The sequence below is a fragment of the Ascaphus truei genome, chromosome 2 (genome assembly GCF_040206685.1).
Source record: "Ascaphus truei isolate aAscTru1 chromosome 2, aAscTru1.hap1, whole genome shotgun sequence".
Classification (NCBI taxonomy): Eukaryota; Metazoa; Chordata; class Amphibia; order Anura; family Ascaphidae; genus Ascaphus; species Ascaphus truei.
The window spans coordinates 234675627-234689455 of NC_134484.1; the positions used below are offsets into that span (position 1 = coordinate 234675627).

At 41.4% G+C, this 13829-nt stretch overlaps 1 protein-coding gene across 1 annotated transcript in view; it reads left to right on the forward strand.

Moving 5' to 3' along the window:
• The window catches only part of LOC142487170 (dynein axonemal heavy chain 5-like), a 426040-nt gene that overhangs the window by 107432 nt on the left and 304779 nt on the right, over positions 1 to 13829 (forward strand). The window contains exons 28-30 of the mRNA XM_075585972.1: positions 3008 to 3088; positions 3188 to 3592; positions 3712 to 3830. Of these exons, the coding sequence (XP_075442087.1) occupies positions 3008 to 3088; positions 3188 to 3592; positions 3712 to 3830 (605 nt within the window). The remainder of the gene's footprint in view (positions 1 to 3007; positions 3089 to 3187; positions 3593 to 3711; positions 3831 to 13829) is intronic.

The window sequence follows — 13829 nt, forward strand, 5'->3', positions numbered from 1 at the left end:
TGTCCTTATTTATTAATAAGATTGGTCGTATGTTGAGTTGTCTTTGTGTCCCTTTTGCTTGACCCAGTGTATTTCTTGTTTGTGTTGTGAGCGCTATGCAGTGTGGGTTTACCCCCCCGTCCCTCTATTGTCTTGGTCCCATTGTTTTTATGTTCGTGTGATTGTGTATCTGTGTACCTCTCGTCGGTAGCATGGTTTCTTGTCTCTGTCCCCCTTGGGGATCGGTCTTTTTCTTGCTGTTATGATTTCGGTTTCTGTCTGGTGTCTGTCCTTGTCTCTTCTTGTTCTGTCTATACAGCTTCACTTCAGTTGCGATATCAGGAGCTTAATGGAGGTATGTCTCGATAGGAAAACAATAGGAAAACACATTCATGTTAGTGCATGACATTAACATGTTGTTATGGTTATATATATATATATATATATATATATATATATATTTTTTTTTGCCTCTTCTTTTTCCTTCCCCCCCTCCCCTCTCTTCTCTTCGCCCCCTCCCTCTTTTCTCCCCCCCTCCCTCTTTTCTCCCCACTCCCCTCTCTTTCCCCTCCCTCCCTTTCCCTCACCTCCTTCCCTTCCTTCCTCCCTATCCCTCACCTCCTCCCCTTTATTTCTCCCCCCTCCCTCTCCTGTCCCTACTTCTTCTCCAATTCCTTCTTCTCTTCCCCTCATCCCCTTCTTCCCCTAGCTCATATATCTGAGGCAGCCTTTGCTCTCCCTCCCCTGTTCTTTCTTTCCTGCCTCCCCCCTCCTGGTTTGAACAATGTTTTACATCAAGTCCAAGATACATACATGGATCTGTTGGTACAGAGTTATAGGGCATGGGAGCCCTGTGGGGTATGATCCCATGTATATAGACACTTCTGTACACATGTACATATATAGACTCATATATCCATACGCATACCTATGCATTGTCATGCACCCATACACATGCTCATATATGTTGCTATCATCTTTGCCACATACTTTTCCGCCTGGTCACGGGAGGTAAAGATTTTCACTCCTGTGTCGGTATAAATTCTTAGGGTTGTCGGATATATCAGCGCAAATTTCCGTTTTTGCTTGAATAGGGTTGTGCAAACCCTGCTGAATTCCCTCTTCTTTTGTGAGACTGTTGCCGAATAGTCCTGGAAAATCATAATTCGCTTGGTCTCATAAGTCAATTGGTCCAATTCTTTGAATACTTTAATAAGTCTGACTTTGTCATTAAAATTGAGAATCTTTGCTATTATCGGTCTAGGTTTAGTGTCTTGATCTTGCCGTGCAGCACCCATTCTGTGTGCTCTCTCAATCTTTATTGCTTGGTCTGCGGAGAGCCCAAGGTGCTCTGGAATCCATTTTTCACAGAACTCTATCAGTTGGTACTGTTTTACTGATTCAGGCACCCCTATCAGTCTGATGTTACTTCGTCTGGACCTATTTTCAAGGTCATCAACTTTTTTTTTCTCAGTTCTTCTACTGCTTGGTGCGTTTCAGACATTTCGTCTTCCACATTGCTGATTCTAGCTTCAGCCTCCTCCACTCTTGAGGTATGTGCTGTCAGTTCATTTTTCAACTCATCTATGGATTTTTTTATTTTGTCAATTTTTTTGTCTAGTTCTGGGAGAATTTCTCTTGCTACGGCCTTAGCAATGCTCTTATGCTCTGACCTTCTTTGTGCCTGGTTGCCTGCTTCCCCGGTCTGGCTTGATTCTCCTGCATGAGCCTCGTGGCTGTCGGCCATTTTAGGGGTCTCTCTCCTTTTCTCTCCCTTGTCGTGGCGCTGCTGTTGCTGTTTTGGGGCCATCTGTGTAGTTTTGGAGAGGTATTTCTCCGTGCAGGTGCCTCCGCTTGTTGGGGAGCTTGTCCCTTTAAATTTTGGAGGTGTTTTGCCGGCTATCGGTGCGCGGTTACTGCGGTTCTCCCCGTCGGACCAGCGGAGCTCCTCTCAGTGCGTCCTCACAGCCCTGGCGCCATACCGGAAGTCTTGAAATCCTTTTTGATGCATCTTTCATTTTGTTTACCTGATTTACACAATTTAAAATACAATTAAAATACTTTTTCAATGTATAACTATTATTTGTAAATAGCAATTATTAGTGTAATAATATTTATAATAGCCATACGGTGAAAATAGTCCTTTTTGAAAATCTGTCCAATAAAACATCCCTGCTGTGTCAAATACATTTTTGGGTTGATACAAAGCAACTTAATTCAGCGCTAACACTATTAATGGTCTTTATAGGGTTTAGCCAAGTTAACTTGGGGGATGATGTTGACGCACTCTTAGATTGATTTTAAGGCACACAGAAGAATATTTTTTTTAGTACATAAAATTGACATCTATATGACAAGCACAATCCACATCTGTGTGTCAAAACAAATGAAAAAAAATCCTTGCTGGCGCAGATTGAGACATTTGAGCTTAGTATATAGGCGCATATATAAGTGCAATTGAAATTGAATTTGACATATGCCAATTTTGCTAAACAAATAGCAGCTGTTTTGCCATGCATAGAACATAGCCCCTATTTCCTTTTCTGTGACTATTCCAGTTCCTATTACTTTCTAAAGTAGGAAGGCTATTGCTCAATAATGAATGAGCAAACATTTTTTTTTTAAATGCCATCTAATCGGGATTATTAAACTATAAAAGGTTTTGCATCACGTGAAAACATAAAAATATGAATTATTGGTTAGGTAGAGAAAAAGTTATATTAAAATCAAGCAGAATAAATTGTTAGCTTTAAAACATCAGTAGGTAAGATACCCAAATATACCCCAAATGTTTATTTTTTTTTTTATAATTGAACAAGCTGTGGGACATGACACATGGAGGTCAAATCAATATTAGTTTGGCTTTTTTTCAAACTGGAAATGAATGAAAATGTAAAGATTTTCCATATAAACCTGCATTGTTTGTCATATGGCTCCATCATTCTTTACTTTATGTTAAAGGAGTAGCTCTTTGTTAGGGAGTTGAAAGTCAAAGACATGTTTTAAAAAATATTTATATTTTCTCTAGGACGTAGAGGAAAAGGTTAAAGAATTTCTGGACACTAACCCAGTAATGTCTGAATTTCGAAGTCAATTGAGCTATTACTCGGTAAGTAAAGAATTCCAAAAGTTTCAAGTGTGCAAGCTAAAATAATACTACTGTATTTCCATAAAGTTACCAATGCCTCGACTTTACTTTTATCATTAGCAACTGGAGACCCAAATCAGTGAACTCCCTGGTCACTGCATTGTAGGGTCTGTGGACTTTGCCACTGACACTTTGAAAATGGCCCTAGTACAAGAGTGTCGCCGGTGGAAGAGAGAATTTGGATCCGCCATAAATAAAAAAGCTGCTGCGGATATGGATGAGATCTATTCATTTATTGACAATCTCAACAAGAGATTGAACCGGCCAGTTATTGACCTTGATGACGTGCGTGGAGCTATGGATGCACTGAAAGAGATCAGGGATGCAGAAATTAAAATCGACATGATGATTGGACCCATCGAGGAATCCCACAGTCTTCTTCTCAAGTATGAGTTGCTTTTTCAAGATGGCAATGCAGAGAGGGTAGATGGATTGGCTTATGCCTGGAAGAATTTGAATACACAGGTATGAAAATATATGTTTATTATAAAATGTGCTGATATAGGAATCTTTTGTCAACGCAGAACTAGTTACGTTTATGATGTTTGCATTTTTTAAGTTGTATTTGTATTTCTTTTTGATAGGTTGTTCAAACCCAGAACTTACTTAATAAAGTGCAGCCAGCTATGAAGACAGATTTGCTGGGCGGTGTGAAAAAATTTCAAGTTGACGCTGTTGAATTTTATAAAGGCTATGATGTATTGTAAGTACACTAATAGCATGAGTTGTTTAATGTGATCATCACAATTTGTGGACCAGGTGCCCCCCTACAGTAACTTAGTCATTTCTGCACAACTGGAACATAAAGTGTCAGTTGACTAATAAGGCACATGTATTTTGTTGGGACAACAAGGAAGAACGCGAGTCATGTCATTGGTGGTTTGGAAGAGAAATAGAGTGTTAAGGATTGTGAGCTACTGAGACACTGGTCATTATCAATCTTTTGATTCTATGATCATGATCCACAAACTTCTTTTAAGTTTACTTGTCCACTTTTAGATGGTCTAGCAAGTGACTCAACATGGCATTCCAATCGACTTTGTTTGGATAGGAGATGTAGGTGCAATACATGCATGTGTTCATATACCCATGCATTATATGTTACATACAGTACATACTCTTTCTGCTGGTATCTGGATAAACGATAGAGAAGACATGCATAGACTACCAGACAAGACATGCATAGACTACCAGACAAGACATGCATAGACTACCAGACAAGACATGCATAGACTACCAGACAAGACATGCATAGACTACCAGACAAAACATGCATAGACTACCAGTGACATGTATAGACTACCAGTGACATGCATAGACTACCAGACAAGACATGTATAGACTACCAGACAAGACATGCATAGACTACCAGTGACATGCATAGACTACCAGTGACATGTATAAACTACCAGTGACATGTATAAACTACCAGTGACATGCATAGACTACCAGTGACATGTATAGACTACTAGTGACATGCATAGACTACCAGTGACATGCATATACTACCAGTGACATGCATAGATTACCAGTAACATGCATAGACTACCAGTGACATGCATAGATTACCAGTGACATGCATATACTACCAGTGACATGCATAGATTACCAGTGACATGTATAGACTACCAGTCACATGCATAGACTACCAGTGACATGCATAGATTACCAGTGACATGCATAGACTACCAGTCACACGCATAGACTACCAGTGACATGCATAGATTACCAGTGACATGTATACAGTAGACTACCAGTGACAAGTGCACAAATTGCCAGAAGTTGCAGTTTTTCTACGAAAACATTTTTGCAAAAACAAAAAAGCAACGTTTGCCTTAACAATTCAGACAGATTGCATGACCAATGTTTACGTCACATTATACACATGACCTAGTTTTGTTTTACTAAAAGTGTTGAAAATGTAGCTACATTTACAGCATTTACAGTAGATTTTTTTTAACGACGGAATTGCAAAAATGTTGCAAAAAGATGTGTGCAAATTGATTTCTCATACAATTTGCATATCTTTAACTGTTAAACTCAGTTCCACAGCCCTTTAATTTGTACTTAAATTTCAGCTAAATTGCCTTTGATAAAGCTACTGTAGCTGTTTTGTGGAATTGCTACTTGAATGCAATTTATGTAATGAATGTCATTTTGCATGTGCTTTTTGTGCAACCACTCAAGGATTAAATTACCAGTATGTCTTTTTTGTTGTTGTCTAAAGCCAGCATACTTGTCATATCTCAACCAACAAAATGATAGGCACTCAGCTCAGAGTTGCACCAATGAAATTAAAATTAGATTCAATAATTGGACTATACGAATGAGATGACACCGTATTGACTCTTTCTTCTTGAGACAATGTTTTTTTTTTTTTTTTTATCCTCTAGATGAATACATTAAGCCCATAATTTCAGCCTGAAATCCAATTCCAATAAAACTAGCTTTGTCAGTATTGGTATGTTATAGTAATGTAGTATGATGATTTTTCTGTATTTGTTATGAGCTGCATTCATCGGGTGTATGCATGTATATATATATATATTTTTTTAAGCGCTCACAGTGTACTCAGTGCTTACAATCTAAGTGGTATGTGGGAACCTTACATAGACAGCAGCTGAGGGAATAATAATAAATGCAGTAGATGGCAGTGTTTGGCCACAAGGGTTGGTAGGAGCGACTGTGGGAGTGGGACCGCAGCCATGAGTCAAGACTTACGTAAATGCTTCATTTAAGAAGTACATTTTAAGGCTTGACTTAAAGGTGGGGAGAGAAGGTGCTTGGCGTATATTGAGTGTGAGGGAGTTCCAAAAGTTAAGGTCAGTAAGAGATAAAGGTTTAATGCGAAAGAGCTGTCGAGGTGAAAGGGGTGAAAAAGAGACCGTTGTGGGTAGAGCACAGGAGATGAGCAGGGGCATAATGAAAGTTCAAGACTTGCATGTCCTGATCTATGTGGCTGGTTGATTTCAAGTGCTGGTTGTATTAAGTGTGCAGTTAGAACTAGAAGCAGTTTGAACAAGGAAGGTGTTAAACAAGGTATAGTATATTGAAGTTTGTTAGTACTTTAAACTTCATAGTTGCTACAATGAACAGGATTGAAGATGCCACTCAATGCACAATGTATGTGCACTTGGAGCAGCCGTTCCAGGGAGCATACCGCTGTCGGAAGTGTGAGCGGGTGGTCTCTTTAGAGTCAGAGAAGGGGAAGCAAGGGCAATAGGGCGAGGCAGGCCAGTTCTGAGCTGACCCATCCCAATAGATTTGCCATGTTGAGTGAAGATATTGGGCGTGTCAGGGCAGAAGTGGCAAGGCTGGGGGAGACTGACTCCTCTAGCAGCTAGGGGAATAGTTCCTCCAGCACAAAGGGGACTCAGGATGCTCAGATACCAAGGTAGATTGTGGTGGTAGGGGACTCCATTATTAGGAAGGTAGATAGGGCAATCTGTTGCCATGACTGCGTGAACAGAACGGTTTGTTGCCTCCCGGGTGCTCGGGTTCGGCACATTGTGGATCGGGTAGATAGATTGTTGGGAGAGGCTGGGATTGACCCGGCGGTCTTGGTACATGTTGGCAACAATTACAATGTTAGAGAAAGATGGAGGGTCCTAAAAAATGATTTCAGGGATGTAGGCCAAAAGCTTAAGGTACTGTAAGGACCTCCAAGGTAGTATTTTGTGAGATACCACCAGTGCCATGCGCTACCGCAGTGAGACAGTCAGAGCTTAGGGAGGTTAATGCATGGCTAAGAAAGTGGTGTAGGAAGGAGGTTTTGGGGATTTTAGAGCACTGGGACTCCTTTTCTGAGAGGTGCCATCTTTATTCTAGGGACGGATTGCACCTCAATGAAGAGGGATCTTCTGTGCTAGGGGGGAGAATGTTAAAAAGGTTGGAGGAGATTTTAAACTAGGATGGAAGTGGGAGGGGAATGAAACAGATAACAAAATAAATAGAATAGATGAGGAAATAAGGGATTATGGAGGTAGAACGGGGGAAAGTGCTACAGATGCAGCCACGAGTATCCGAACACTTGCCTTGGAAAATCTGGGGCAATCTCCCAGTAATGCTGCAACATTTCTGTGAGATTTCTGCAGACAGACTAATGGCCCATGGGATTAACACAGCGGGGGTCCCTGGCAGTCCCATTCAAACTGAATGGGACTGCAAGAACCCCCGCTGTGTTAATCCCATGGGCCATTAGTCTGTCTGCAGAAATCTCACAGAAATGTTGCAGCATTACTGGGAGATTGCCACAGTATTTCACCAGGCAAGTGTTCGGATACTCGTGGCTGCATCTGTTTGACAAGCAGAGAAACACTCATAGTAAATACATATAATACTAGAAAACTTCTAAAGACAAAACCAAGTTGGCGCACAAAGGAAGTAGCAGATAACATAATAGTACAGGCTGACAAAAAAACGTAAATGCATGCTTGCTAATGCAAAAAGCCTGACAGATAAAATGGAGGAACCTGAATTAATAGCTGCAAGGGAGCAGTGTGATATCATAGGCATTACTGAAACATGGTGGGATGAAATTCATGACTGGGCATTTAGTTTAGAGGGTTAATACCTTTTTCGGAAGGATCGAGCAAAGAGAAGAGGAGGTGGAGTATGCTTATATGTTAAACCGGATCTAAAACCTATTATAAGGGAAGATGTTTATGAAGGGAATGCTGAAAATGTAGAGACCTTGTGGATATAAATTAGCAGTGGAGGTAAAAGAATAAAGAAAATAAGGAAAAATGTAGAAAATAAGGAAAATGTAGAAGATAAATGGTCCGTCTTTAAAACATTGTTAGAAAAGCACACTCATCAGTGCATATATACCCTTGGGTAATAAGTATTAAAGAAATAAGTCAAAACCAATGTGGCTAAATAAACAGGTAGGGGAGGAAATGGAAAAGAAGAGGAAGGCGTTTAGATTCTTTAAGTCAGAAGGGACGGGGACATCGTATCAGAATTATAAGCAATGTAACATAAATTGCAAAAGGGCAATCAAATTAGCAAAAATGGATAATGAAAAAAGGATTGCAATAGAAAGTAAGGTCAACCCTAAAAAGTGCTTTAAGTACCTTAATAACAAAAAAACGAGAAAAGAAAATATAGGACCCTTTCAGTGTGAGATGGGCAGGCAGATTATTGGAGATAAGGAATAGCAGAGGTATTAAACAAATTCTTTGCCTCTGTGTTTACCAGGGAAGAATCAAGTTCAATAGTAGTGCCGCAGGAGGAAGCCACAACCTCCATATTATTGAACAATTGGTTAACTGATGAAGAAGTTCATAGGCAGCTTGAAAAAATTAAAGTAAACAAGGCACCTGGCCCCGATGGCATACATCCAAGAGTTCTCAAGGAGTTAAGTTCAGTAATAGCCAAACCATTACATTTAATATTCAAGGAATCCATTTCCACAGGCTCAGTACCACAAGATTGGCGTAAAGCAGATGTGGTGCCTATATTTAAAAAGGGAGCTAGATCACAACCGGGGAATTACAGACCTGTAAGCCTGACTTCAATAGTGGGGAAACTACTTGAAGGTTTAATACGGGATAATATTCAGGAATACCTAATGGAAAACAAAATTGTTAGTAATAGTCAGCATGGATTGATGAAGGATAGATCATGCCAAACTAACCTTATTTGTTTCTTTGAGGAGATAAGTAGGAATTTAGACCAGGGTAATGCAGTTGATGTGGTCTACTTACTGTAGATTTTGCAAAGGCTTTTGACACGGTTCCACACAAGAGGTTGGTGTACAAAATAAAGCAAATTGGACTCAGTAAAAATATATTCACCTCGATTGAAAACTGGTTGAAGGATAGACAACAAAGGGTTGTCATAAATGGAACTTTTTCAGGTTGGGCTAAGGTCGTTGAAACACAAAAAAGACAAAAGCGCAAACGCACATAGTGAAGTTTGTAAAAATGGGTGAATATAATTTTAGGGTATAATATCTGCGTACATCAGGTTAGTGGGTATAAAGCATTTCATGTGCAATACATGAGTTTACCAACGCCGCACTGCCGCCTCCAGACTTTGGGAACTCTCTCTCACAGCATCCAGGACACACTGTCTCGATTGTAGTTGGAAACCTCCACTGCGGTGCTGTGTCTTGGTCAGTCTCCTTCCCCGATCGCTGCCGTTATAGCTGCTCCTTCTCGGGTCTGTTTTCCAGCTGCCACTGTGTCTCAGCTCACTTCGGCAGTAGGTCACGTGTCCCGCGGGGTTTGCGACCGGCCGCAAAGGGAGGTGGTGCCGTAAAGCACGATCTTAGCTTTACTGCAATTTGCCGAATGCAGTTTTTTTGTGAGAAGTCAGTCCAATGCAGGAAAAATCACACAGAGTGTGGGGATAGAGTCCTAGGACTTATTAAAATCTTTATCCAACGCGTTTCGAAGCATAGGCTTCTTCTTCAGGGAACGCGTTGGATAAAGATTTTAATATGCTTCGAAACGCGTTGGATAAAGATTTTGCAGTAAATTGCAAATTGCAGTAAAGCTAAGATCGTGCTTTACGGCACCACCTCCCTTTGCGGCCGGTCGCAAACCCCGCGGGACACGTGACCTACTGCCGAAGTGAGCTGAGACACAGTGGCAGCTGGAAAACAGACCCGAGAAGGAGCAGCTATAACGGCAGCGATCGGGGAAGGAGACTGACCAAGACACAGCACCGCAGTGGAGGTTTCCAACTACAATCGAGACAGTGTGTCCTGGATGCTGTGAGAGAGAGTTCCCAAAGTCTGGAGGCGGCAGTGCGGCGTTGGTAAACTCATGTATTGCACATGAAATGCTTTATACCCACTAACCTGATGTACGCAGATATTATACCCTAAAATTATATTCACCCATTTTTACAAACTTCACTATGTGCGTTTGCGCTTTTGTCTTTTTTGTGTTTCAGTTGCCTAGGGGTTTACCCCTGTTCATATAGCTGCAGGTCACCCATCGATTTAGAGGTTGTATTTTGTTATATAAATAATACACGGAGGTGAAGGGGTTAATCAATAGATTTAATAATTTGCGCACTCTATCTGTTTTTTGTTATATGGGCTAAGGTCGTGAATGGAGTACCTCAGGGATCGGTACTGGGACCTCAGCTTTTTAACTTGTTTATTAATGACATTGAGGTTGGCATCGACAGCAAAGTCTCCATCTTTGCTAATGATACTAAATTGTGTAAGGTAGTAGAATTAGAGCGGGATGTAATTTCTCTCCAGAAGGACTTGAAGAGACTAGAAACTTGAGCAGGTAAATGGCAGATGAGGTTTAATACAGATAAATGTATGGTTATGTATTTGGGAAGCAAGAATAAACAGGCGACTTACAAATTAAATGGGGATAAATTGAGGGAATCTTTGATTGAGAAGGATTTAGGAGTACTTGTAGACAACAAGCTTAGCAATAGTGCCCAAAGCCATGCAGTAGCTGCAAAGGCAAACATGATCTTATCTTGCATTAAACGGGCAATGGATGGAAAATAAGTAAACATAATTATGCCCCTTTATAAAGCATTAGTAAGACCACACCTTGAATATGAAGTACAATTTTGGGCACCACTCCTTAAAAACGACATTTTGGAACTAGAGAGAGTGCAGAGAAAAGCCACTAAATTAATAAAGGGGATGGACAATCTAACTTATGAGGAGAGGCTAGCTAAATTAGATTTATTTACATTAGAAAAGAGGCATCTAGGAGGAGATATGATAACTATATACAAATATATTAGGGAACAGTACAGGGAACTTTCAAAAGAACTATTCATCCCAAGGGCAGTACAAAGGACTTGGGGGCACCCCTTAAGGTTGGAGGAAAGGAGATTTCACCAGCAACAAAGGAAAATGTTCTTTACAGTAAGGGTAGTCAAAATTTGGAATTCATTACCGATGGAGACTGTGATGGCAGATACAATAGATTTGATCAAAAAAAAGGTTGGACACCTTTTTAGAAAGGAAAGGTACACAGGGATATACCAAATAAGTAAACATGGGAAGAATGTTGATCCAGGGAATAATCCGATTGCCAATTCTTGGAGTCAGGAAGGAATTTATTTTTCCCCTTATGATATTTCATTGGATGATATGACACTGGGTTTTCTTTGTTTGCCTTCCTCTGGATCAATATGTAAGTATAGATATAGGATTTCTGTTGTCTAAATTTAGCATAGGTTGAACATGATGGACGCATGTCTTTTTTTCAACCTCATCTACTGTGTTACTATGTAACTATGTAAGACTGATATGTAGGGAGGAGTAGATGAGTGGAGAGCCTTGACGATAAGGCTGCGATCCCACTTACTGCTACAACGCACACCTCGGCGTGCACTGTGCAATCAAGCCCCGCCCCCCCAGTCAGGCTGGTCCCAGTTCCTACCTTGTCGCGCACCTTTCCCCAGCGGTGCACGACATGTTTTCAGGCAGGGGAATTTGAGATTGGCATTTGCGATGGAGGCTTGGCCACGCCCCCGCCGGCGGTTCAGCCAATGAGGGCAAACCAAGTGCGGGACGTCATGGCCACGCCCCCGCAAACACACCGCCACGCCCCCTCCTGTCGCAAACCTTCCCTCTCCCCTCAGAACGCAGATCGCGTTGTAGCGCTGAGCACGCGCTGCCCCCCCGCTGGGCGCGCGTGCCACAGTGAAGACTGGGGACTCAGCCTATGGAGGAGAACTTTGTAGGTGATCTGAATCTTGATGGGAAGCCAGGAGAGGGATTTAAGGAGATGAGCAGAGATGTTTTGGGAGAAAGTAAAATTATTCTAGAAGCAGACTTTTTGATAGATTGCAAATTAGAAATTTGTGCGACAGGAAGGCCCGTTAGCAGTATGTTACAATAATCCAGATGGGAGAGGATATGGGCATGCATTAGAGTTTATCAGTAGATTGAGAAAAAGGCAAATCTTGTCCAAATTAAGGATGAAGAAGCAAAACATTTTAACCATGCCATGATTGTGAATGGAAAAGGAAAGAGAGGAGTAAATATATCACTCCTAGGCAATGTGATTTGGTGACAGGATAGATGGTTGTACTGTTTACTTTGATGGAAAAAGGGGGTATTAGACCAGGTTTAGTGGGGAATATGAGGAGCTCAATTGTAGATATATTACGTTTAGGGAGGCTGAGCACCATCCACGAGGATATAGCTTGGAGGCAATCAAAGACTTGGGACTGGATTGTAAATTTGAGAGTATTGGTGGATAGACATACTGTATCGGCATATCATCTGCATAGAAATGATACCTTCGGCCAAAAGACTTGATGAGGTCACCAAATGATAGTGGGTAGAGAAACAAAAAGAGAGGCTCCAGAACAGGGGCCTGAGGTACACCAACAGAAAGATCAACAGGCGACAAAGACATATTAGCATCAGAAACTGAAAATGTGTGACGGGAGAGGTATGATGAGAATCAGAATGGAGCTTTGTTGAGGATACCAAGAGAGTTTAGAATATGACGGAGAAGAGTGATCAACAGTATCGAAGGCAGCAGAGCGATCGAGTAGGATAAGTAGGGAAAAATTATCATGAGATTTTGCTTCATGTAGATCATTGGCTACTTTAGTGAGCACAGTCTCTGTTGAGGGAGCTGTACAAAAGTCAGATTGTGAAGGATCCAGGAGGACATGGAAATGAAGAAAGTTGATCATATGAGAGAACATGAGATTTTCTAGCAGTTTGGAGGAAAAAAAACAGGAATAATTCAGGGCTGTAGTTAGTAAGGCACATAGGGTCTAGGAGGAAGGGTAAAGTGCCAGAGGATACGGAGGAATAGAAGATATGGGTGAGAGTGGGGACTAAGACAGAAGCAAGAGTTCTGATAAGGTATGAGGGAATGGGATCGAGAGGGAGAAGAGAAAATCAGTGTAGAAACTTCCAACTTAGTTACAGGTGAAAAGGAATCAAGAGTGGAAGAAGTTTAGGTTGAAGCAGAGAGGAGAGGGAAGGGACAGAAGGAATCTCATTATGGATAGCATCCACCTTGCCTTTAAAGTGGTCAGCAAAGGAGAAGAAGTGAAGGAAGGCTGGGAAGTGAGAGGACAAGTTTGGAGGAGGGGATCAAATACATAGAAAAGTCTGCGTCAATTGGATTTGTGAGTGTTGATGAGTGAGGAGCAGTAGTGTTGGTTGGCCATAGAAAGAGCAGAGTCAAAACAGGAGAGGATACATTTATAGTGCAGGAAATAAACAAGTGTGTGAGATTTCCTCTATAGGCGCTCAGAGGAGTGAGGGCAAGTGCAAAGGAAGCGTGTTTGTGAGTTTAGCAATAGCCATGTGTTAGAGGGATGGTCTGCCAGAGCAGACAAGGGGTATATACATCAAGAGAGGATAGAGTTGTAAGAATTGACAAAATTGTCAAATTCAGAGCAAGGAGAAAGAGAAGAGAGTTTGAAGTTCAGGGTAGATGCCAGAGTAGAGCTGTCAATGAAGTGAAGGTCTCGAGAGTAGTGAGGGAAATGAGTGGTGGTGAATATTAGGAGCTGATGGTCAGAGAGAGGAAGGGGAGAGACAGAAAAGGAGGTTAAAGAAGGCGAGATGCCCAGGAGAGGGAGGGATTATCAATACAGTATGACAGTTGAAGTCCCCCACTAAAAGGATATGAGAGTCAGAAGAGGGAAAGAAGGAAAGTCAGGATTCAAAGTCAGAGAGGAAGTTGGAGGTAGAGGCTGTAGAGGTAGGTGCTCTATCGATGACTGCCACATGCATAGA